Here is a 24,889-nt window from a genome sequence, read left to right on the forward strand (position 1 = left end):
AAGGTAGTGTGAAGAGGAAAATGTTCAAAGACAACCTTTTCACATAGATGACTTACAAGCACCCGCTTGTTATGGGTACCAGAAATATCATTCAATTTCAAAGGATGTAAAACCGCGGAATGAGGTATGTCTTACCAAGGGAACTCCGAGACGGGAGTGTTCCGGTGACTGTTCACCCACCGTACTCACAGCCTACGGTCTGTCACATCTTACATCTGTCACAGCGACTTCGAACATATGTGAATTGATATGAAGGCTATCATGGGAGCACGACCATGCTCAGACAATTGACAGAGTTCGCGACACCTCTCAGATCGTGGCTGCTTATCATTAACAACAATGACGAAGTATGAAGTGTATTAAACTTAACAGGTTTAGCAAGGAATGAGCAGCTTCGTCACGATTATGCTTCCAACTTGCGGCAATATGGTTCTTTTGCCCAATCTGCAACGATTGTACACATCTTCCCCCCAACACTTACACAAACGTAAGTCGCACTGCTTCACACCACCTCGGATTAAGGTTCTCCCGTTTGTAAATTGTGATAGTCCGTGGTGTGGGACTTTATCATGCGTGGTGGAAATACGCCTCTTTTTAGACTTTAGACCATGCCATCAGGTCAAATCCTGGGGGGAAGAGGGGTAGACATTAGTCAATTCCACTTGACAGGCATGGCGCAATCAAACGCCTTGCAGGCTGATGTAACACTCCCTCCTTGTGGATGCAGCTTGACTTGCACATGTAATATTTTACCTGTATTTCAGTTCAGTTTGGTAGCCATGTTGTAATGTCTGCCACAGTTGCCAGACAAGGTTAACCTTGTCGATGACATTGAAGGGTAAGAGGAGACTTCCACGTTGCCATGATGATATCGGAGTTAAGTTCAAAGCTAATGGTGGTGTGATACTGAACCTTCAGCAGGATCTCCTTTGGAACGCTGGGTATGGACGATGAAGTCAATCATTCACTACGTCAAACTATCCTCAAAATTAACTCTTATGAGCACTTAAAAACTTGATACCATCCTTCTGTTCAAGGAAGTTGAAGTCGTCTGCCCTCTTTATTCTAGGTTTTGCAATCAACAACTTGGTCAAATCACTTCGTGACCTTTCACTTGAAAATGGATTTAGCTGAGTTTGACTTCGAACTCATCCGGGACACAGGTCCATGCCTTTCTCTGCCGTTCACACCCCGAGAGGAACGACCAAGTATGGATCCCTCCTACCTGAGGGGCATAGTTGACATGGGAAGGTATGTAGTTCATTGAATCAAGGTTGCGTGACGACAACATAGTCCATCGGCTATCTGTACAGAGATAGGAAAGGATTGGATGAATGAGATTTTCAAGAACTATAGACTGACTGGCTGGCTGTCTAGTAACGGGATTCGATTTTCAGTTACGGATTTATCTCCGCCCTTCTCTCGAATTCTTCCGACAATCCATGTTTATCGTGTCGATATTTCACTCTACGACGCCCAATTCGATCCAGAGACTGGTCATAAGATTCCCATTCCCTCTGACGTCATTGGAGAAGTTATTGCTGCATTGAACCGTTTCAAGCTTGTATGTGCCGACCTTAAGGTTCCTGAGAGTCAGATTCATGTAGTCGCCACTGAAGCAACACGCGCTGCTCTCAATTCTGCTGAATTCCTCAAGAGAATTCATGCGGACACCGGGCTTTCTGTTGACTTACTCCCCAAAGAAGAAGAAGGGCGCATTGGCTCTTTGGGTGTTGCAAGTGGCTTCTCTGATATTGGGGGCCTCATGATGGACCTAGGAGGGGGTAGCACACAGATCACCTGGATCATATCACAGGGCGGGAACGTGAGGATTAGCGACCATGGGTCGATTAGCTTTCCTTATGGGGCGGCAGCCCTTACGAAAACTTTGGAGGACCTGAAGAGGGGGAAGTCCAAGCACGAAGCAGACAAGGCGCGAGAAAGGCTGTATCAGGAGATGAAGACAAATTTTGAGAATGCATACCAAAGGCTGCAGGTGCCTGAAAGCCTAGTGGCCGAGGCAAAGGAGAATGGTGGATTTCCTCTGTATCTTTCAGGGGGCGGCTTCAGAGGATGGGGCTACTTGCTTCTGTATGTGAGTCAAAGTGGCCAGACACCCTACCCCATTTCAATCATCAACGGTTACACCGTGGGTAGGGAGAGGTTCGAGAACACCAAAGCAATGGAAGACGTTGCTCGGACTGCACATTCCATCTTCAGGGTCTCTGATCGCAGACGAAAGCAAGTTCCTGCCGTCGCATTTCTTATCAACGTTTTGTCTAATGCAATTCCACATGGAATTCGACTTGCGCACTTCTGTCAAGGCGGAGTACGAGAAGGGCTTTTGTTCAAAGAGCTTCCGCCCAGCATCAGAGTTCAGGATCCATTGGAGGTTACTACACAACGATTCGCTCCAGAATCAGCGGAGATGCTATGTAACCTTTTGATGTTTTCTTTTCCTGCGCCCTCTAGAGGAGGTAATCGCAGATTCCCAGACTCTATCAGCAAGCATGTTATACGTGCGTTTGCAAACACCATGTATGTTCACACTATCATGGATAAAGAGCTAGCTTCTACGACAGCTATGTACAGCACAAGCACCGGGCTCCTCGCATTTACTCGCGGGGTATCTCATCAAGATCGGGCAAGACTTGCCCTTATGTTGGAGTCGCGTTACATGGGAGAGATGCCCCCACGCGAGTCAAAGTTCAAGGAAGCGCTTCAATCTATCATTTCACCTGAAGAGGTGTGGTGGACTGCATATCTTGGGAGGGTGGGATATCTGCTTGGCCGTCTCTATCCTTCAGGCAAGGCTGATGAAAGCAAACCTCGCGTCGTTCTCTCGTCCCAATGGGCTTGGGACTTGGGACACAAGAAGAAGGGGCACGGGTTGCAGCTGACAATTTCGGTGCAAAGGATGAAGGAGGATCCCGCAAAATTGAAGAAAGCATTGAAGGACCATGTAAATATAGTTGAGAAGATTGGTAAGAAGAAGAATTGGGCCGGGGGTCCGGATGGATGGGGGATGAAAGTAAAGGTTAAGGTAGTAGAAGAAGATATCATGTAGCTTATATTTAAGCAGTAACTAGCATTCTAGTTAGTATCTAAGCTTGCATTCTCCCCTAAAAGGAGGGGAAGTCGGATATGAATTACTTCAATCAATCAACAAGTTATTCCACCTACGCTTTAACAATACCTTAATAAGGCCCTGATCGATATAATCCGTACGGGATATTTAAACGTGAAGGATGGAGGCAGGGACATCCATTACAGTACCCCCGTTAAGCTAGATGGTATGCTATGTACCTTTTCTGACTTAGGTCCGGCGATTTCGGCATAGCGACGATCTTAGACAAGGGTAGTGATTCATAGGCCTGTTTTTTTATTTGTTCGTCCAATTGTATACCTACGTACGTTTGTTCAGTCATACGGCATCGCAAACGATTGTGCATAACATACGTGCGTAAAAATAGCTACCCTAGAGGGCCCAATAAAGATAGCTCTAACTGATGCCAAGTCCCTTTTTGCCCCACTTTGCACGTATAAATATCCCGAATGGATCGTGTCGATCAGGGTCCTCAGCTTTCTGAAATTGCGTGAATTTAATCTGGAGCAAGCGCTAGCTTGGCGGACTAAGTAATTGTGGAATGTCGCTCGGTTACGCTGGGTTGGCGGGGTGTCTCCACCTCAGATCATCTTTACGTCCACACACTTCAGCCTCATGTTGATTGCGTCAAAGCGAATCATCCTTGTCATCTCTGTAGAAAATGATCTTATCAGGCGTAATGTGGCGTGATTATACTGCGGAGACTGCGCAACCTTTCGTTGCGGACCTTTTTTTCCGGTTTAAGGTTTTTGATCCTGTTAACGGGCCAGTCTTGTGGCCCTACTGAAACTTTCCTACTGTTCATTTCACTGTTCACTTACTCGGCCTCTTATTCACAATTGCCTATCACCTTCGTGATGAGACGATTACCACAAGATGTGGCGTAATTATAATTCGGTCTATACAGTATACCAACCTACCACGTCAAAGCGGAGACAATCAGCTCGTGGATGCATCGTTCGTCTCGTCCCAAGAGAAGCTGCTACTGTTAGTCAATAGCGATAACGGTCGGCATCGCTCCGCACTAACCAATGTAGGGCCAACATTATGGAGAGCTATCTATCAACGCAACCGAACATAAGAACAACAATAAAGTTCCCTTCCCCTGTTTATATAGGGATCGACAAACATGCTAAACTGCTCCTCTTTACAACTTCTCTTGATCATACTAGGTGATGTCATTTATTTTATTCACGCTCCTCTTGTGTCTCATACTGCGAAAACCCAACCTATGCAAGGCGCAAAAATCGGTTCCAAGTCTTTGTACTTGTCAAAAAGTTCACTTTTATAACATCCGTTTGCTTCTCGTCAGAGATCATGGAGGCTAGTGTTGTCACCTCACGTGGACTAGCGACTACACTGCGTTCCGGGCATCTAACTCAGCGATATCGGGGAGTTGATTCCAAACGCGTCGGATCTCTTATACCACCATACTCTCAGCTAGACGATTCGAAAGAGCACAGTTTCCCCACAACTTTGAGTAGATGTGCTATGAACACGGCAGGACTAAAAGAGTCCTCGGAGCACATCCTGCGTCTCCGTTCACTGATACCGCGGTTGGATCTTGGGTGTGGAGGTTCGCTGCGAAATCGATGGCCTGGTGCAAAGCGCAACTGCATTTCGCCGCTGAGTTCCAGCAACGAACATACACGGATAAAACAAGGAGCACTTCGGCAAAAGCCTTGCTTGAACTTGCAACGGACTGGTCACGATTCCGAGAATACAATTAACAGACTACCTAAGACCGTCCATTTTGACCAGGACCTGGAGCGTATTTGTTTCTTTCTCAAGACAGACCAGCCAAGCATTGTTGCTATCTCTCCTTGTTATGTCGCGGATAATCCACGTTTCTACGACAATGTAGCTGGCACGCTCGTTCCCCGAGAACCTGAGTGGGATATGTCGACCCCTAATTTTCCCGAGCAAGACTCAACGCGTAGGGAGATGCCCGTAAGGGTTCAAAGGGTTTTCTTTTCCGGTCGACGGAATGTTTTAGTCATTTTTGTCGTGGTGGCTGACTTGGCATTCGAGAAATTTATTACTTGTCACTTTACCAGAGACTGTTGGAAAACGGTTTCCGAAACGCCTGCACAGTATTATCGTGCTTCAAGTGACAGGGGTGGATTGAAGTATGAGAAATTTGTTATGAGCATTGCGTTCCCTAGAGATGATGATCTTGATTCTGGTCCATTACTATTTCGTGTACGTTATTCTGTTAATGAGGAGGAATTCTGGGACAACAACTCGGGCATGAACTTCGAAGTAGACTTCCATAGACGAGCGAGTTGAGAGTTCGATCACGTGGGTTTTCGGCAGTGAGTAAGCGTTAGCGCGCATCTCGTTGTGCAGTCACGCCATGGAATAATTCAAAATGATCGTTTTGCGTTAAAAGCATGTCCCTCCCATATCATGTCATGAATGACCTGATGTCCTGTCAAACTTCCGTATGGAGGGACCCTGATTCCTAACGCCTTTTAGTATTGGGTCCAGGAGCACGGAGTTCTAGGCTGCAGACATGCCCCCTCATCCTCATACACTGAAGTTAGCATTGGCTAGCTAGGTAAGTATGGCGCAAATAGCATGTGAAAGTTCCGAGATAAAATGGGGCAACACGCGTACCACAAACTTTATTTATTAGGTCCTGTTTGTCTCATAAGCACTAAATTGGACGAGGGGCTTGTTAGTCCCAGTTGGATTTAGCGGCTCTGTACCTGAGCGAAAGTGGAATTAGGTGAGAGGGGAAATAAGAAAGAGGTAGAAAGCAATGTGACAAGGCTAGACTCAATTGGTATTTAGCTTTTGTAACTGGGCTTGTTATCTTCAGCCCAAGCAAGAAGCGGAAATACAGGCGGGATAGCAGTGGACGGTAATACGGCTTTTATGGTTTTAGGGCTTAGCCAAGCCTTACTTGAAACGGTCCGTTGACGATGGTACATTGATGTGGATCATATCACTTGTCAATCGCAGTTATGTCAAGACCACAGTTTCTTCAAGTATTAAAGACGAAAGTAACTCTCGTGATGTACGAACGGAGTTTTTTCAACACCCACTACTCAGTTATAAAAGGACGATCGACAGCCAGACACACCATCATTACCATCAATGCTTCACTGTTATCAAGCTTGACCTCAACCAATCGTCTCATCTGAATATCAAAGTACCAGTTCGATAATCAGGGGTCCATTCAACAGAGACCAGAGAGCTGCCTCCGATACCCGGGTATTTGGAACCACAAATAACGAGACTGAAAACAACCATGGAATTCGGAGAACCCTTACCGGGCGTTTGGATGACGGATTTCACTGATCCACGTGGTAGCAATAGCACTACTGGAGCCCATCAGCTGATTGGCAATACTTTACTCAATCCTCCTTTATTCCCACAGGAGGGGGCATGGGACGTTTCTGCACACCCTCTTCTTCCACCAAAATGTGACAGCTCACACCTAGCACCATCGTCAAATCGTGATCTTGGGTGGTATGGGAGTTCGTATCACACGGATGCATGGATGCATACAACAAAGTTCGGAAGTTTCCCCCCGACGCCGTCTGGGTACGGACTTCTCGCTTACGGACCGGTCCCTCACGACAGACAACAACAACCATACTCACCAGAAGAAGAGACGACACCCCTTTCTGCTACATCCTGTGACACAGGTGCGGGGTCATCTGGAAGTGATAATAAGGAGGCTAAAAGCTTGTCTACGGGAAGGAAGCGCTTCTCCTGTCGAAAAGTCGGGTCTTCTGTTGTCCAAAGAAAAGCTGGCAGATATGAGAGAGTGTTGGAACGGAATAGGGTAGCTGCGGCACGATGCCGTGAACGAAAGCGTGATGAACAGGAGTCACTTGAAACGGAATTGGAGGAGGCAGAAACGCGGCATCGAGAACTTGCTGCTTACTACAGTGTTTTGAAGGACGAGGCGTTCATGCTCAAGTCGGAAATACTTAAGCACGGCAGCTGTGGTTGCGAGATGATACAAAGATACATCAAAGACGCGGCGCACAAAGCAGTGGAAGAATCCGTGTCATCCGACACGAGTCCAGATGTATATGCTGGTGAGGTGGATTACACAGACTGGGGCTTCTACTCCCAGGAAGGGGGGGAATTTGTTTGACTTCTATTGGCCAATCTGTATTTTCAAACGCTCTAATACTTACCTCTCATAATTATAAAAGTGTTGGTGGAGAGTTCGCAAAGTAACTTACTGACGATAGACTTTAAGCCTAATGCATGGTTTCGGATTTGGCAAATGACACATCCTTATCTACTACTTATATCCCATGATGAAGTGACAAGGGTCTAACTGAAAGAGTGGGTACCACATACATGTCAGAAAGCCATCGGAATAATTTGATTGGGTCCTCTCCACAGAGCGTTCTAGACCCTTACCTTGTACCTGTTTTGTCATCCCACTCAAGGTAAGAACAGTTCATGCACGACATCGTAAATCCTCCAGTAAGATCTGTAATCTTACGATCGTTGAGATTCGAGGTTGCTCCTTGCAATGCGATGCATGTGTCACACCCTTATTGCATCTACCAATTACAGTGGTGTTCCGTTGAGTTAATGCTGGCAACGTTTATTCAAGCACTGTATCATCCAAATGCTTCTTTTGCATACACAATGAGGAGGAATGCATCGTAAAGAGGAAGGCAACATGTAAAGCCCATAACCTATTCTCGACTTACCGATGGACGTTAGTACAACCTTTATGAACAAGTTAAAGTCGTGAAGGCATTTCGAGAATCGTGAAAGTGGGTGGATACAGAGATTATTTCCGTGATGTGCACAGTGTCTGAAATGGACTAGAGTGAGGGAAATAACACAGAAACAAAACCGCAATCTCGATCTCGCGGGGAGTTTGTTACATCATTGATCCGTCATTTTATCTTGTTGTGACGACAGGTTCCCGAAATGGTATAAATGTTATTGTGCCTCTCCCCGCAGTTCTAGACCGCCACGACAACGCCACTGGCCAGGATTTCGATTTCCTCAACAACAATGCATAGGGCTGGAATTGAACGCGGCCGCATCCGACTCACTTGATACCACAACCACGGATCTATATAATGAATGCCTTCACAGAAAGCTTATATATAGAGATACCCGTACTGAAGTGCATGTGACTACTACCAAATCGTGCATAGATCCTGTTCCCATTGACGCCCTTCCACCGACTCATCACCTACATGGCAGCCAGCGACATTACAAGCGATACTAGAGACCTTCTCTGGTCTCTAACACATACCCAAGGCAAGGTGCGTGAGAAAAGGCAGCAACGGTGTCTGGCCACAAACAGGCAACATCTTAAGGAGCCCTGCAAATTGGCCTGCCATGTGACCACATATCAGAGCAAACCAGATTCGTTTCGGCTGTCAATTCTGACGTTTTACAGGTGCCACTTGACACGATTCGAAATACCTTGGACCACGGTAAGCCAATGCCCAGACAGACGATCGTTTCATTAATCTCACGGTCTTGTAATTTAGCTAGCCCGTTGGTCCTTTCCTCACCAGGGCTTCCAGGCACGATTGCCTTGGATACTTCATCTCAGTCAAACTTGCTCTCGGTACCCCAATGGCTCGATAGCATCAGGGACGGCTATCATATATCTGTCGAGCATTTGAATGATACCAAAGACATGTCGAGCCTCGACTTCGAGTCCACGTTGGTCAGAGAGACCTCAATAGAACCTTCTGGAGGCGACGTAGGTGCCACGTACAACCTGGATGATCTAGGGAAAGAGTCACCGGAAGTTAAGCTGCGATCAGCTTCTCGAAAGCCGAAAAGAACAAGGCAGAGAACATCTGTCGCGGCCGGCGTGCAGCGAGCACGGAATTGTCACAATAACATCGAGAAAAAGTACAGGGCACGCTTGAAGCAGGGCTTTGAGAGGTTGCTCGCCGTTTTGTATACATCGATGCCGTCAATGGGCTTGATGGGAAACGAAAGTAAGTCGCTTGATGCCGGTTACTGTTACAGCAGAGGGGAAGTTTTGGACGCCGCGATGCAGCGGATATTAGCATTAGAGGAAGATAATAGAAGACTCACATGTCGACTCCTAGAGTTAGGTGAGGCTTTGAACTGAACAGAGGAGAGGATGGCCGGCTATTGTATTGTTCTGGCGAGGGCAAGACAAATAACCTACAGAGTTGATTCAGTCGGCTTTTTAATACACCTCATACCCTGAACTTCTGTCAGTGGGGCTCTACTCCCTGCAGTCACCAGTTTTACTGAGTTGAAGAGCACTTATTGGTTAAAAAGCTGATGGAGTATGCGGGAGGTCCACCTTGATGGTCCAATCCCCTACTACAGCGACAGAGATTAAGCTTCTAATTGATCAGGAAGGCCCCCCCCCACCTCTTCTAGCGTGCTTAGTAACAAAAACTCAGGGGTTCAGGTGTAAACCTTTCATTAATCGTCACATGATGAAAGACATCAGTGTGACGTACGCCAGCAAGTGGTTGATCCTCGGCACCACTAGCCCCGAAAAGTATTAGTTGGGTATGCCCCCATTTACAGCGGTTAATTCGTTGCCAAGAATCAGGTGTGCTTCTAGATCTGGACCTATCATAAAGTTGCAAGGTGATATAATCTTTTTTACAATGTTAGACTACCTATCGACTACTTCAAAGATGCGCTTCGCACGGCTTCTGCAGGGCTTGAACAAAGTCACAGTTGCAGATTGGACATGTGTCGTGCTGCGCCAAATACCACCCTGAAATACAAACAGAATGGAAGATATGCTCGCACGCGAGATGGCGGACTTCATCTGCATCGCTGAACTCTTCCAGGCAGATAACGCTGTATAAGAGGAAGGCAACCTAAGCTGTTGTTCTGGGGCTCATGGGCTCGTATTGAACATACCAGATTATGCTAGGCGCTATGGTTGCCCAAAAAGCATGGTTTTGGTTAGAAAGCTCCAATTTCAAGTCGTAGCACTTCTTTGCTGGAATGGAGGCCTCTAATTGTGAGAGGTCCCGTGTTTGGACGGTAGTTGAGGGTAAGGATGTAGAGGTGTCAGGACTGGCTGGCTGAGTGGAAGTTACTGCAGCCTTAGGTCTTATCCAGGTGTACAACCTTGAGTACCATTAGCCAAATTGTGCATGTGATCAGTATAGGACTGCAAAGAACGGACTTTGGTAGGAACAAATGAAGTAAGATCATCACCAGGATAAGTGGGAGTACGAAAACAGCACACCATGTATAATCTTTTTCTCCCTCCGGTGGGATGTCGGTGGTGATGGCTTCGTGGCGATCTGATGGTGCCATGGTTTGAGGGTGACAGCAATATGTTTCACAGATGAAAGGTGTGAGATGACGAGGATCTGAAGTCAATAAAGATTTCCTTCAGTAAACCTATCATAAATATTCGTGTCATCGGATCCAAGGCAGATTTTGTGAATGTAGATGGGCTGCAGTCTACAGGTATCCCCATGATGTAACGGCGCAATGGCCGGCTCAGCTTAACACATGTCACGATATGCATACCTGTTTAGGATGTACTGGGCTGAGAGTGGGCGCAGATACCTGGTCTAGACCCTCATCTGTCCCTCGACCCGCTGCAGAAACTGGAAAGTGATTCCACAAAGCCAATTATTCAATCCATTAAAGATTGGACAAAGCCATCTGTACTGTGAATGTGGCTTGTTCGTAAATCCACGGTCCCGGTTCCAGGGTCGTTATCCACAGTATGTAAACCCTGACATGATGGGGAACATGGGCATTATGGTGTAAAGGCTTAACCAATCAAGTAAACATCTCACACACCACCTTGTATCTTAAGACCCGATGTCAGCCGCGAATTAGACAGGGAATTTCCACACCCGCCTTCTCAGACACGTGCAAGCTAACTGCAAGGGACCAAAATTTCACGATACAAAATAAAAACCACTGTACATGCAGGCAGAAAGTTACAACATGGCCTGTGTCAGATCATGCACCCTTTAGTAGTATACGGGCTTGAAGTCTCTTTTACCCCTCAACCTTAACAGCATGTGTCTTACTGAGAAAGGGCCGGGTACACCATTAGGGCCTATAACAGTATCAGAATGACAGGAGCTGCACCACAGTCATAAGAAACCATGAGTCAATGTTAATTCATTGGCGTATTTAAAGTTCATGTCAAGGACCGGTAATAACGTCTTTCTCCCCTGCCATAAGCAGCCATGAGTCAGTGTTATTTCATCGGCGCTTTTAAGGTTTCTGTCAAGAATCGGTAACAACGTTCTTTCAGATCAAGCTAAACTCAATCTTAACATCATCTGATTCTCTGCACCAATCCTTAATGCCCGTTACCAAATGATATACGAAGACAACAATAGGGTGCAATGAAGATACTTACACGTGATATGATTGCGTAAACATTACAACCCTCCGAGTATATATCGCACTGTTTGCTTCGCGGTTTCATCTCGATCTGACTTGTATGATCATCGACTGTATCTCATACTCGAGATTCAGGTTACCCACCCTAAAGCCAGTCACCCACTCCTAACAGCAACAATGGCGAGAGAAACTGGTGTTGCGCACAAAGTGATTTCTGTTATTTTGCGTCTTGCAGAGCTTGCCAGCGCAATAATTGTCCTTGGAATCCTCTCACGCTTCTGTTACCTTGCTGGCATTGCGGAGGCGCACATCGACGGACGTATCATTTATACCATCGTCGTCGCATGTCTTGGTATCCTCTATTCAGTATTCTTCTGCCCGCCATTCAAGAATATGTTCCTGGGCTTCCCATTTGACTTTGTCTTGTTTGTTATGTGGCTTGTGGCATATTGCTTGCTCCAAACGGTATGTTCTTCCCTATTCTCCCAACCAGGATAATTACTGATTACGTGATGTTTCTACATCGTTTAGAGAACAGGTACTCATACATGCTCTGCTAATTGGTATTATAATTACTGGGGCTATTATTGGGGTCGTTTCTATCGTGTTGGACGTGTTACGCCAGCGACTATCGGCGATGCGGGTTGCGCCTCATGGAGAACAGCCTTGGCCTTTTCATTCATCGCGTGGTTCTTACACTTTTGTAGTGGTATCCTTGTAAGTCGCTACAGGATCTGGGCCTATTGACCAATGCTGACACGCAGAACTCTAGGGTGCGTATGTTTTCGTCACCTATATCAGGCTGGACGAGACCAAAAACGACCTCAGGCAACATGCCGAAAAGCTGACAAAGTAAGTTTCACTTCAACATCAGCCATCTTGGAATGGGAGTTATATGCTAACAATCTTCGCAACGAAGGCCTGAGCCTCGGGCTAAAGGCGATCGTATTCAATCAGTTTCACAGAGGGATAACGCAAGCGACGTCTAGATTCGAGTGCGTGGTAATGTACTGCCTGATAGCAGACGTAGAGCCTGGAGGATAAGAGGCCAGGATGGACAGATGTTGTTAATGTTGACTTTGTTGAAGTCACCACAGTTAGCTCCTAGTTTTGCAACGGTCCAACAGATTGGAACAGGGACACATCAGCTTACCAGCTGACACGTATTTAATGCTTGTTTTTTATCTTGTCAGATTCCTGAAGTCTCTTCTTCTTCATCCATAACTAGCAGCTTACTTATTTTATCACTTTAGACCACGTAACGCTTGTGGGAACACACCTTCTTCTTGATACATCCAATCGGTTAACTATAGGACGCAGAATACCGCTAATTACACATAATTTAATATAGAGACTAAAGTATTAGCTGTCTCAACTATAACAAACCTCTTCCGTACATACAAGCTGCTGTGCCAATATCTGGTTAAGCAGAAGTATTACACTATAAAGCAGATGGTGTGCAGTCTACAAGCTTTACGTGGTCTGAAGAGATTCAAGGTAATACACTAGACTTATTAAAGCTAAGTTATCCCATAATCCATCTGAAATATTGCACATGTGCACTTTGATTTAGCCTTTTACATTTTTCACATGTAAAAAAGCATGAAGCTTAGTAACAGAGCAAAACCTGCTACACCCTTCAATGGTGCCACAACCCCCACACCACTTTCAATGATCTGATCTGGCTCATAGAGTCCTGGCACTGTGTCATTCGTAGTCCCATTCCAACAAAACGTTTTGAAGCAATCTTCACACTGGGATGGTACAGCGGTCTTTGTTCGAATAAAGCTCCTTGCCAGAATGGCACAACCAATGCAGGTAGGCCAATTCTCAACAACTGTACCGTTCCCCATAGTCGCGACATTGTATCCGTTCTGGATGATGTTGTTTCTATCAGTGTCGCTGTATTCAAGGTCAAATGTTGTGAAGTTAGATTGGGTCGTATATGGCGCGTTGGGGAGATAAATTATCAGCGGGCCACTTGAGTTACCGCAGCCGAAGAATGTAGGCTGCTTATTTAGACCGAGATTGACAAAAGTGTTCTGATCTGGGATTTCGGGGAAATCATTATTCTGTGGTGACGTGCCTTCCTTGGATCGTTGATAAGTTGCTACGAGAGCTGTGCCGTTCGGCCAACGTGTTTTCGTGTCAGCGGAGCCATCAACGGCGAAGATGGCATCGACTTTTCTCTCCGACAAGAGCAATGGATGTAGTGGAATGTTCTGCAGGTCCTCTCCTCCATCAACGAGTGTCAAAATCGTCGAATCAGCGTTAGAATTGTTTTTGGGGTTGTATTTGTAAAATGGGTTGGGCCAGTTGGCGATGTCTCTATTCTCTTCGCCAACATCTGCCAACGTGTTGTTGATGGCCTTGACTAAGACGTCTGGAGCGTCGTCGGCTTTGCCAATTTGTAGAAAAGCCTGATTGAACAATGACGCTGATGTGCCCATTACGAATCCGACATTATCCACGCCCGCGATACATTGGCTGCCTCGCTTGAGAGTACCATTATTGAAAGACGAGCCCACGTATTTCAGAGGTGCAAAGGCAGAAAGGCCAGGGTCGTAAGAGCCCATTTCCCATGGGTTAAATTCCACGATGGTAGAGTTGGTGGCGATTTGAATTTGACCCGTTGTCCGTTCAATGGCAACGATGATGGGCATTGGCGTTTGTGCGTTGGCGAAATCGGTATCATTTGCAATCGATGAGAATGTATATGCTAAAGCGATGTTAGTTACTCCCATCAATATAGGACCGGAGAAAGGTTTACCTGGTCCTCCATCGCTTGCGTTGACGAGCTGATACGACAAAGATCTTCCCCAGTAATCGGTAATACTTTTGTTAAATCCTGCTTCCACCTTGTCGTTCACATCCTGGTATAACTGACGATAGTACTGTGACCGCCTTAAGCCTGCCGGACCTATAGATTTCAAGATTAACAAAGCGTTCTACAGATAGAAATGAGGCTTTGACAAACCTTCAATAATGGAGTCATCGAACTGCCAAAGAGTTGATAGAAATCCACTTTTTGCAGAAATGATGGACTCAACCGATGTGAAGTTTTGCGTATACAAGCTTCCAACTGTCCAGCTACCTCCAGACAGACCGCTCAGGTATGTAGTAGCCTGGAGAATTCCACCCAAGTGGCCTTTGCTGCTGGAACTTGTGGTCCGATTGTCAAACGCGGCGATAGCACCAGCACCGTTCATCATGGCTCTATAACCCCCGCCTGAGATAGCAATCCCAATTCGTGGAAGGGCATCGTCGTTCTTCAGGATATTATCCAGGTACGAGTCTGTGTCTAAGTTTCCGATATCGAATCTCTTTAGGATATCTCTCAACGCGGCGCCCGTATTTTTATCACGTTGTTCCAGCCATTTTGATTCCTCGGATGAAAGATTGGCTGCCTGACGTATAGCAGGTCGTGTTTCTGGGCAAGAGACTTTACCTGGAGCGTAGCCATCAGGTGCATTTGGGGCTCCCCTCGGACCAAGGAATGGTAAGACTTCAGCATTGGCGAAGACTGAATGTTGAACTGGAACATGCGTCAAATGGGGTGTAGATCTTGCGAAAGATTCACTTACGTGCAGCTGGAGCTAGCAATACCACAAAGTGGATCAGTTGCATGAAGAACATGATAACAGTTTGTCCTGGACTCAGCAATGTATAAATCCAAGAATATGCTTCGCTGAATCAGTGAATAATATTAAGAGCAATAGCAGACTGAAAGGATAATCGACGGTTTTTGAAGCTGCGAATAGACCTTACACCGCATGGCCAAACAACCACTTGCTGAAGTTCGCCACACTGTATTGACATGTCATAGTGTGTGTCTATCGTTTTAGACATGTGTTGCACACTGTTATGTGGCCTTATCATCATGCATGTTTTCCATAGCCGATAAAGTTTGCTTTTTGATACATGTTGGACCATGTCCCAGCCACCGCAACTGGGTACATGGTGGTGGTGTGCCGCCACAACATGGTGCATTAATTCAGCCATAAGCATAGTCTCTTTTATTACCACATTTGAGTTTCAATTTGAGACAGGAATACGACATCCACCTAATCGTGACTTATGCCAGTCAAAGGTCCCTCGGCACACTTCAAAGGATATTTAGCAGCAGCAGCTAACACCCCACCATCTTCCATCCCTCCATCTGTCTTTTGGCTAGGTTCTAAATGCGTTACTAAGGACGCGCATCTATCCCATGGAGAGCTGACTCACCTAGTACAAAGACAACAACAGCTTGATTGCCATGTCCACCCAGAACGTGCACGTTGAAGTTAGGGATGGCCGACGCAGCGCTAAACTTATTCACACCAACATAAGGCAGGCTCCATGTGAAAACCACTTCGTTTCTTGGTCCGAATCCGACCATACGGTACGTAATTGAACCTTCGATCTTTCCGCCTAAGTGGTTTGATTTGCAACGCAACATGCCGCTCTCACCAGCGAGGATTGTCTGTAGTGGTGGCGAGCCTGGGTCTTTGATGAAATGGCCATGTGTAAGAGTTGGCCATTCAAGCTCGGTATTGAGCTCTTCGTTAGTATGGTTCAGGATCACCACGAACAGCTCCCGACTGGCCATGGTGTTGAGTGATTCCGAGAGATGATGTGACGAGGTTCGGTTGTTCAAGGGTAGGTAGCAGCTACCGACATTCGTACTGTGGTCTACAAATCACCATGCGTAGGAGAAGGGACTTCTTAATATAGTTTGTTGCCCTGTGTTTGAGGATGTTGAAACTGGACCAACGGGGCTTGTGACCTTGATGTTGAGGCTGGTCTCATTTTTCTAAGTACTCTTACAAATCTTTGGTGTGCATCATTAGCGTCATCAATCATCAGGTTACCAACAATGGTCCGAGGTCCAGACCCTGGCCAGTTTCTAACCTAATCTCCCTTCCCATTCCTCATCTGCAAATGATTTGTCAGATCATGCGGCTCATGCAAGTCACAGCAAACATGTGGAGGTTGACATTGATGCTGGAGTGAGGGGTAGCAATGGCGACCGATCTGGACTTCTAGCGACAATTTGTGATTGGACTTTGAAACCTTGCATGTATGGTATCATATCAGCTGTGTTGTGCTAACTAAGGAATTACAGTTCTATGACTCACTGAGATGTGCATGCGAGCCTGCAAGCAAATGTAACCACATCTGACTGTGCCGTATCCGTTTGGAAGCGGAGGCACGGAGCCACTTTAGATTCATTATTTCAACACCAACACTTGAGGTAGAGCCCAGACTCTGGAGTAAAATTTGTTTTTACAACAGACTTTGTTATCTTTTACACTTGCACACCAACTTGGATTCACCCGTTCAGGTTATTCGTATTAGAATTAGTCGGCAGGATAAGGAAAGCTTTGGTTGTGCAAAGTACCATTCCCTGATAACGCCATGGCTAATAATTTGTTACGTGTCAAGGAGACTTTTCTTGTCGGGAAGTAATGAATCTGCAGTAGTGGAGAGGCTACGGAATTGAATGACCTTTCAGTCATAGTTGCAAACCGATGGAGGAATTGGTACTCTAGTCGCTGTACCACGGTAAACCTATCACATTCAGTCCCGAAGGCACCAGGTAAAGATCGCCTTTAGGGTACCCAACACTGTGAACCTCGACGTTGAAATTCATAACTCGATCTGTTCCGATTTCAGATTCGATCTTGAAACTCTCTCTTTCTTATTGAACGGTATCCCAGGTAACAGACCGCCATGGACATCGCTCAAGAAGAAAATACCAATCAGCATTTGCATTCCAGTATTGGAAGTTCTACTGCGCATGGAGAAAAGCTACCAAAGGACAATGACACGAACGGTCGCAAGTAGGTCTTAACCCTGAATGGACGGCGATTGATGAATACACTTTCACTAACACGGGAGATTCTTATCTGGTGCAGAAGCTGGTGGTTCCTCTCAACAGCATTCCCGATGATTGCTGGCACTTTAGGTCCAGTTGCTTCAGCATTTAGTATATGCTCATTAGCTGAGCCGTGGCGACAAAACCTTGTTCCTGGGGCAGATATACAGAGCGCCGTGAATGTTCCTGATCCTTCATGGTAGGTCTACAACAAGATCTGATCGTTATTCTTTGCTAATACTTCAACTTAGGTTGGTGGTCATAGAGGCTATCCAACTACTGATCGGTATCGTTGCGAATCTCTTCCTTCTTCTCCACATGGCGAGACGGGTCCGTTTTGGTTTAGCTCTGCCTGTCACGATAGTTGGATGGTACGAGAGCATTTTAATATTTGGTTCAATACTAATTTATTGCTAACAGGTATACCTCTTCAATTTGTCGCATCGCTCTAAGCGCTACTGCCGCTCGGCCGTTCAAAGACAAAGGACTATCTAACCAAGATATTATCTGGTCTCAGTCTTTCTACTATGGCATGTTTGCAGCTATACTATATTTTGCTGATGCAACACTCCTTACTTTGACCTTTTGGGGCGCTTATACGAATCGCTATGAAAAGAGCCTACCACTAACTGTGAGTCAACGCACCCTAATGCTTCAGAGCATCTTACTCCTGATATATCTACTTCTTGGAGCCTATCTTTTCTCCGAGATTGAGTCCTGGAATTACCTCGATGCTGTATATTGGACAGTTGTTACGCTTTTTACTGTCGGCTTTGGGGACTATCACCCTACGACTAACCTCGGAAGAGGACTCCTGATTCCGTTCGCACTAGCCGGGATTATATCTCTTGGCTTGGTCATCAGCTCGGTCAGGATTCTGATTCTTGAGAACGCGAGGAGATGCATCAGGACGAGGATAGACCACAGGAAGCAAGACAAGTTTATCAAGAAGATGATTCTAAAGGGCGAGGGTTGCACATTGGATCCTATTTATGAAGACTTGCAGATACCCCGTGGAAGCGCAGTCGAAGTGCAAGGACGCGAGTTTGAACGCCGTAAAACTGAATTCCAGTTAATGCGGAGAATTCAGGCCAGGTCTTCCACACGCAGAAGATGGGTTGCGATGGCGATTTCGACCTTCTTGTGGCTCTCCTTATGGTTCATAGGGGCCCTCATCTTCCAGAAAGCTGAGGAGGTCCAGCAAAGCTGGACATACTTTGACGCCATTTATTTCTGCTTCGTGGCCTGGACGACAATTGGATATGGGGATTTATCGCCAACGTCTAATCTTGGAAGATCCTTCTATGTCTTTTGGTCTCTTCTTGCTCTGCCAACTATGACGATTCTTATATCAAATGCCAGTGATACTGTGGTTAGGATTATCCGAGATGGAACTATTCTCCTCGGAAAAGTCACGGTTTTGCCGGATGATCGTGGATTTGTGAGGAATTTGAAGACTATTATTAACAAAATCACATTTGGCAAAGTCTTCGCAGGGAACACCAATGAGCTTGATGATCGAGGAGCATCTTCAACAGCCACTGGTCAACAATTGCCTACCCAACAACCTCTTATCACGATACCGGATCCACAGAACACTCAACCTCGTGCGGGTTTCACCTCTCGTTCGCAAAAGAGTGTTGGCGACCTTCCCACACAGGTCCATCTACAACTCCTTTTGATGTCCGAGATTCGTGAGATTTTGGGTCACCTTAAGGAGGACAAACCTCATCACTATACTTTCGAACAATGGGCCTGGTATCTCAAACTTATCGGAGAAGATGAGAGTGATCCAAGAAAACATGGCAGCGTTGACCAGCAGGAGTGTGACCATACTGTCTTAAGGAAATGGTCGTGGATTGGAAGTCAGAGCCCTTTAATAAGTGCTAATGGGGAGAGTGAATGGATTCTGGGAAGGCTGATGGATAGGCTTCAATTGTCGTTGACAGGAGAAAACAAGGGTCAGGAGATAAGATAGATTATCTAGGTACAGCAGCGTGTTGGATATGGCTTGGTACGGTTGTACTGTGGAGCTACAAACAATTCGCTAAGGCTAATGTCCTAGTTGCAATCTCCAAGTATCGAGATTTGAGACAATGTTACCTCTTTAACCGCCTGTATGACGTCCATGCCTTCGAAACATTTCTTTGGTCCTCTGGACCCCCATCCTCCAAAGGGCTAGTCTGAACAGTGCGTAAAGCAAAAAGGTAGCAACGATGTTGAAAATGACATAAGCAAAACCAAATGCCCAATCTCTCCATCTGTCCTGATAATACATGCCAGAGCGAGCCAAGACCTGATCGGTATCTCGAATAGGACAATAAGAACAATCATTTGTAGCCTCAGGGTTGAGCAGCGCTCCTGATGCTCCTTGTTGAATGTATTGCTGCATGTATGACCCACAGGTCTCACCGCTTGGAGGCTGGAAGATAGCAAGCTCAGAATCGGAGCAAATGATTGAATCACCCGCAAGTCCACTAACAGACACGCCGCCAACAAGATATGTCATGGGCGAAACGCGATACATAAATATCCAGAAACCAGGTAGAGCAGTTGGAGTTTGAAAAACACCAGCGAATAGAATCATCATAGAAAATAGGACTGTTGTCACGCGGCCAGCCGTAGTCGCATCGGGCAATGGCGCAATGACCATGGCTGCAAACGTACCAACAAGGATGTAAAAATAAACAAAAAATAGAAGAACCAGCCCTTGGTCTTCAGAAGAGCGTATTCCGAAGACTGTGTAGTTGAATATCGCAAAGCTCATTACACCAAGGATAATATGGTATGGAATTTCCGCGAGGATGTTGGCCAGGATGAGAACAATCCATGAGTACATATTGGAATGACGCTCACGAACTTCATAGATAGTACGTTGCATGACAAATCTCGGCATAATCTGTAACACCACCATTAGCTATGTAGATTTTTAAAGGTCGCAAAACTCTACCTGTTGGACTAAGCTGCTAAACATGGCACAAACCATGAGAATCGAGAAAATGGCGTTTTGGATTCCGATGATAGAATTACCAGGTTTGAAAAACGAGAAGCCGATGAATAAAGTGCCTGCGACTCCTAATGCAAATTTACTGACAATGTATGTTGGTGACCGCCAGTGTTGTTGCATTGCGCGTCTCAACACGATTGGTAACTGCAAGATCAGGGGGACAGGGTAGGCGCGTCGTTGTTGGTCTTGAGCCCCATGTTCATGTGATGATTTGGAGGTTGACGAATGTGAAATGCGTTCCAGTTCAGTTTCCACTTCAGTAGCCTCTCGGGAAGTACTCCATATATAAGGCCAGTCCAACTCATCTTCTTTGGAATTGCCAATCATATCGAGAAGATACTCGGCGGGATTTTCGTCGTCGTTACACTTTCGTGGTGCGCGTTCATTGAAATAACCAACCACCGTGCCCGAATTCTCCCCAATATCTCCAAAGTAGGCAACCTTGCCACCTTGCGCCATAAGCAACAACTTATCAAACCTCTGGAACAGCATAGCACTTGGCTGATGGATCGTACACAAGATCCCCAACCCTCCCAAGGCTAACCTTTGGAGTAGGCTCAAGATTGCTTCTGAGGATTGGCTATCTAGTCCTGAAGTTGGCTCATCCAGAAACAACAGCAGGGATGGCTTTCCAACTAACTCGACGGCAATACTCAAACGCTTGCGTTGCTCTGCATTAAGTCCCTTGCCGGGAAATCCAACAATAGCATCAGCAAACTCGTCCATACCAACCAAATGAATCGTCTCTTCCACAGACTGAAGTTTTTGGCTTTTTGGTATATTACGAGGCTGTCTCAACATTGCTGAGAAATGTAGCGCTTCGCGTACGGTTGTACTCTCAAGATGGACATCTTGCTGCTGGACATAGCCAACATCAGTCTTGAATGACGCCGGTAATGGCCTTCCATCAACACCGAACTCGCCATGAACTTGGCCAGAGGACATTCTCTGAGAAAGGGCATTGAGTAATGTCGTTTTCCCAGCCCCCGATACGCCCATCAAGGCGACAAGGGAACCTGAATTGACCCAGCCGGACGGTCCGTCCAGGAGCCGCCTTGAATTCCCTTTGATCATGACATCGAAGTTCAATTTCCTCCAGTAGAAGACTGAGTCATTTGATTTCGTGTATGTCGGTTTGCCAGAGGTAATCTCGCTTGGTGCATTTTTGATCGTCATGGGTTGCTCTATGTCAACCCTGGCTTTGAGTTTCGCGTCGGCTTTTGGAACACGGCCGCGTAGAAAAACTGGGACTTCAATGCTAACAGAGGAGTTCACGTTGAGTTCTGTAGCCAAAAGGTACATGACCAAAAAGAAGAATAAGAAACCGAAAATAATACCCAGGTTACGCCACAGATGGGAGTAGCTGTAATCAAAACTTGTTTCAAACCATGAATCGCCATTAACGTAAGTCTCCCCGGCCACAGATCCGGGTATGGGACAAACAAATGTCTCGCCCACAAGGTTTGGATAGGATGGCACAAGGGTGGAACAGGGATAGTCAGTCCCATGAGCTTGATTGACAAGCAAAGCCTCAAAGGCATAAGCGAGGGGGTTTATATACGAGATCCATTTGAACCATGGGTGCATAGAAGGACTGGGAATGACAAAGCCTGTATAGGTAACTAGTGCAAGTACAAGAAACCCAGAAATTGCCATAGCCTGAGGAAGGGAGATCGTTGCAGCAGCAATCGTCCGAAAGATCATTGACATAGCTATAGTAGTAACAAAAACAAAGAGGAAAAAAATAAAGAATTGAGATGCAGTTTTTGCAAGACCAGACAAGAAGTAGAGAATGACATTGAAAAAGATAGCAACAACGAACTTTATAGGAATGTCAACTAGGACACTTGCAAACGCATCAGCAGACGGTCGATAAAAGGCATATGACGACTGTCTAGCCATAACAGATCGTCCTTTGTAAAGATTGTGTGTGTCCGTCACGGCCATAAGAACGTTGAGAAGGACTGAAAAGAAGAGCACAGATCCGTAAGAGAAGAATGCGTCTGTAGTCTCTGGGGTGCCGTAGAATATTGATCCTACAACAAGCGCAATGACAATCTCCCCAATCAGAGTTGTGCAGGTAGATGCTTTGTCGTTCCAGAGTTGCTGTGTTGCTCTTTTTGCACAAAGAGCAATTTGCATTGGGTATGAGATTGTTTGTGAAGCTTTCTTCAACATTCCCTTTGCTTTCAACTTCCCGCGTATTTCCTCAAATCTCTTTTGCGTAACGTTGCTGCTTCCATAAAAGTTCTTCTGATACTCATCAATTTCTTCCATCAATGTCGAATATTCAGGTGAAGCGCGCCAGTACTGCTCAAACTCTTCAGAGGTTCTAGGTACTGAGCGCTCTTGTCCAGCTTTGGCTTGCCTTTGTTCGGGGTTGGTTATGGCGGTTAGAAAGTCTCCGGTCGTTTGCCTTGGAAGCCGATACCAACCCATATGTTCGAAATAGTCTGAAGCTAGAGAAGTACGACCGAAGAAGATTCCTCGCCCTTCGTAGAGGACCAATATCTTATCAAATAGATTAATCATAGATTCCGAAGACTGGTATATGGCTGCCGCATTAGATGATTGAGTTACTATAACATGATTAGTGAATCGTCATAACGTTAGCGTGCATGATTCATACAATCGGAAAGAGTTCGTAGGCGAGCAATGAAATGTAGCGCAGACTCGGCATCTAGGCCTCGAGTAGAATTATCCCACGCCGATATAGCAGCTTCAGAAAGTGCAGTCTCAGCAATGGAAACCCTTTTCCTTTCCCCACCAGAAACTCCTCGGACGTAATCATTTCCAACAATTGTATGTCTGGTGTGCGATAGACCAAATATCGTCAACATGACTTGGACAACATGGTTGATTCTTTCCTTGCGCGTTATTCCTGGAAGTCTTGCCCGTGGGGTCCGCATAGCAGCGGCGAATTCGAGGGTTTGACCGACTGTTAGGTAGGGAAGGTGTTCGTCTACTTCTTGGTTGTAGATTAACTCGCCTTTGAAGTCCCGAGACATTACTTGGTGTGGTATGCCTAGCCTTGTTAACTTTGCATTGCGATGTGTCTCATGTTTGCTGTACCTGAGTAATGAAGAACGGAGGATGAGTTGATCTCCAGACTTTGCATCTCACCCGCGATGGTCTTTAGAAAAGTTGAACAACCACTACCAGGACGGCCTAGAACAAGGAGCAGCTGTCCCTTCTGGACGACTCCATCAAGGGCAGTAAGAATACACCTGGTCTCCTTCGAGCGGAACCAGGACCTGATATTGAACGGCTGGGTAAGTAGTGTCCATAGAGTATCTTGTTGCTCAATAACCGGGCCACTTCCATTAACAGAAAGATTTTTGAAACAAAACCCGGAACGCGGTGGAGTTGGAAGATCGAGTCTGCTCCGCAGGTTGACGAGTGCTTGAGACCATTTTTGAAAGTCAAAGGTTGGGTTCGATGGATTCAGAGTTTCATCCACGAGTCCTAACTTCTGTAAAATCGCGTCTTGAGACTCATCTCGACGACTTTGGGGAGATACAGCTATAGGATGCTGGGATGTCGGGGTGTCTGTCGAGGGAGGATCGACAACTTCGTAATGCTCCGTAGCCTCTGACTGTTTCTTGCTTGTGTTCATACTGCTTATCTGTATACACTTTATAAGCACAAGAATATTTTATAACGTAAATAGAGGGGAAAAAGACTGTTTCTGAAAATTTTGAAAGTATAGAAATTCAAGTGATAGATCTCTTTACGGTGATAGTGATGGATGCCTGTTCTTATTAACGGGGGGTAGCTTGAACAAAATACAAGGTATCTACAGTGGTACATTCCAGGTCCACAAATACTCATCATCCGATCAAGAAAATGCTTTTTAGTAACCATTTCGCCGATAAGTCGGGATGCTTCTGAACCCACCCTCCCAAGGTGGTGTAAGTTAATGTGGCGGCCTTGCCATGTACGAGACATGATCTGACACTTACGTGGCTGCTTATCGCTGGAATAGAATAATTTCATCATGACGTGTGAATATAAACTCTAATAGCACAAGCTAGTCCTACAGTCTAAGATCAATTCTACAGCAGTTGATTTAATTAACGCCACTTCACAAAGCGTAGAATTGACTTTTTAACTGGGGGGTGGATGAAGACTTGGAAAGAACGCTACGCCCAGCCAGCTGTGCACTGCGCATTCGTTAGTAACAAGCGAGAAGCCATCGTAATAGAGCGCGTTCGGGGGAAGTGTTTAGCCGAAGGCTCGTTAACATTGTCTGATACAGACATAGGGAATATTCTCTCGCAGCTTCGGCAGATGTTCGAGGGATTGAGATCCCTTCAGCCATCGCCAGGGACTGGAGTTGAGAGTTGCGAAGGAGTTTCGTTCCCCTATTCACGCATACCGCGATCAAGACCCAGATTACAAGACGAACCTTGGCCGCCGCCAGTCTTTACCCGTAGTAATCCGAATCCCTTCAAGGTCTTGGTTCGCGATGGTCGTGTCGTGAGTAATTCTTTTTAGTTTTTCCGAGGCGTAAGTCCCCAATATACATATCAAATCAACATAAGAATAATCGCAGATTTTAAACCTAAATGCTAATAAAGGTCTGGTC

The 24,889-nt window shown here is 45.9% G+C and overlaps 10 protein-coding genes across 10 annotated transcripts; 6 read left to right on the plus strand and 4 right to left on the minus strand.

Moving 5' to 3' along the window:
• Window positions 1-1,120: 1,120 nt before the first annotated feature.
• B0J16DRAFT_272233 (Ppx/GppA phosphatase family-domain-containing protein) lies at window positions 1,121-3,067 on the plus strand (the record flags this gene model as incomplete). The annotated part of the gene is made up of 2 exons (XM_046123600.1): window positions 1,121-1,251; window positions 1,378-3,067. The coding sequence occupies 2 exons, from the start codon at window positions 1,121-1,123 to the stop codon at window positions 3,065-3,067; spliced, it is 1,821 nt and encodes a 606-aa protein (XP_045979575.1).
• Window positions 3,068-4,657: 1,590 nt separating this feature from the next.
• On the plus strand, window positions 4,658-5,405 carry B0J16DRAFT_346174 (putative phosphatase regulatory subunit-domain-containing protein; the record flags this gene model as incomplete). The annotated part of the gene is made up of 1 exon (XM_046128400.1): window positions 4,658-5,405. A coding segment is annotated over one exon (708 nt), but the record flags the coding sequence as incomplete, so codon positions are not given.
• A 957-nt stretch (window positions 5,406-6,362) lies between these two features.
• Window positions 6,363-7,328, plus strand: B0J16DRAFT_402360 (uncharacterized protein; the record flags this gene model as incomplete). Its single annotated transcript, XM_046132644.1, has 1 exon — window positions 6,363-7,328. The coding sequence occupies one exon, from the start codon at window positions 6,363-6,365 to the stop codon at window positions 7,218-7,220; it is 858 nt and encodes a 285-aa protein (XP_045979577.1). The 3' UTR covers window positions 7,221-7,328.
• Window positions 7,329-8,606: 1,278 nt separating this feature from the next.
• Window positions 8,607-9,354, plus strand: B0J16DRAFT_346178 (uncharacterized protein). The gene has a single exon (XM_046128401.1). The coding sequence runs from the start codon at window positions 8,748-8,750 to the stop codon at window positions 9,192-9,194; it is 447 nt and encodes a 148-aa protein (XP_045979578.1). The 5' UTR covers window positions 8,607-8,747; the 3' UTR covers window positions 9,195-9,354.
• A 381-nt stretch (window positions 9,355-9,735) lies between these two features.
• On the minus strand, window positions 9,736-10,378 carry B0J16DRAFT_374134 (uncharacterized protein; the record flags this gene model as incomplete). The annotated part of the gene is made up of 3 exons (XM_046130581.1): window positions 9,736-9,910; window positions 9,974-10,186; window positions 10,308-10,378. The coding sequence occupies 3 exons, from the start codon at window positions 10,376-10,378 to the stop codon at window positions 9,736-9,738; spliced, it is 459 nt and encodes a 152-aa protein (XP_045979579.1).
• A 1,233-nt stretch (window positions 10,379-11,611) lies between these two features.
• B0J16DRAFT_402362 (uncharacterized protein) lies at window positions 11,612-12,290 on the plus strand (the record flags this gene model as incomplete). Its single annotated transcript, XM_046132645.1, has 3 exons — window positions 11,612-11,899; window positions 11,966-12,151; window positions 12,207-12,290. The coding sequence occupies 3 exons, from the start codon at window positions 11,612-11,614 to the stop codon at window positions 12,288-12,290; spliced, it is 558 nt and encodes a 185-aa protein (XP_045979580.1).
• Window positions 12,291-13,020: 730 nt separating this feature from the next.
• Window positions 13,021-15,070, minus strand: B0J16DRAFT_273042 (lysophospholipase; the record flags this gene model as incomplete). Its single annotated transcript, XM_046123621.1, has 4 exons — window positions 13,021-14,153; window positions 14,205-14,354; window positions 14,412-14,837; window positions 15,019-15,070. 4 exons carry the CDS (start codon window positions 15,068-15,070, stop codon window positions 13,021-13,023), a joined length of 1,761 nt encoding a protein of 586 aa, XP_045979581.1.
• Window positions 15,071-15,498: 428 nt separating this feature from the next.
• B0J16DRAFT_386826 (uncharacterized protein) lies at window positions 15,499-16,025 on the minus strand (the record flags this gene model as incomplete). Its single annotated transcript, XM_046131599.1, has 2 exons — window positions 15,499-15,611; window positions 15,662-16,025. The coding sequence occupies 2 exons, from the start codon at window positions 16,023-16,025 to the stop codon at window positions 15,499-15,501; spliced, it is 477 nt and encodes a 158-aa protein (XP_045979582.1).
• A 1,124-nt stretch (window positions 16,026-17,149) lies between these two features.
• B0J16DRAFT_357197 (uncharacterized protein) lies at window positions 17,150-19,272 on the plus strand (the record flags this gene model as incomplete). Its single annotated transcript, XM_046129524.1, has 4 exons — window positions 17,150-17,259; window positions 17,335-17,493; window positions 17,546-17,665; window positions 17,715-19,272. 4 exons carry the CDS (start codon window positions 17,150-17,152, stop codon window positions 19,270-19,272), a joined length of 1,947 nt encoding a protein of 648 aa, XP_045979583.1.
• Window positions 19,273-19,401: 129 nt separating this feature from the next.
• B0J16DRAFT_402366 (ABC-2 type transporter-domain-containing protein) lies at window positions 19,402-23,917 on the minus strand (the record flags this gene model as incomplete). The annotated part of the gene is made up of 5 exons (XM_046132646.1): window positions 19,402-20,193; window positions 20,245-22,880; window positions 22,931-23,326; window positions 23,374-23,807; window positions 23,898-23,917. 5 exons carry the CDS (start codon window positions 23,915-23,917, stop codon window positions 19,402-19,404), a joined length of 4,278 nt encoding a protein of 1,425 aa, XP_045979584.1.
• Window positions 23,918-24,889: the final 972 nt, after the last annotated feature.

Source organism: Fusarium flagelliforme (genome assembly GCF_020744385.1).
Source record: "Fusarium flagelliforme strain FIESC 12 MPI-CAGE-AA-0113 chromosome Unknown B0J16scaffold_6, whole genome shotgun sequence".
NCBI lineage: Eukaryota > Fungi > Ascomycota > Sordariomycetes > Hypocreales > Nectriaceae > Fusarium > Fusarium flagelliforme.

Bases quoted from the DNA above. Each gene is read 5' to 3' on its own strand.
- B0J16DRAFT_346178 (XM_046128401.1), top strand. From the start codon at position 8,748: ATGTCGAGCCTCGACTTCGAGTCCACGTTGGTCAGAGAGACCTCAATA.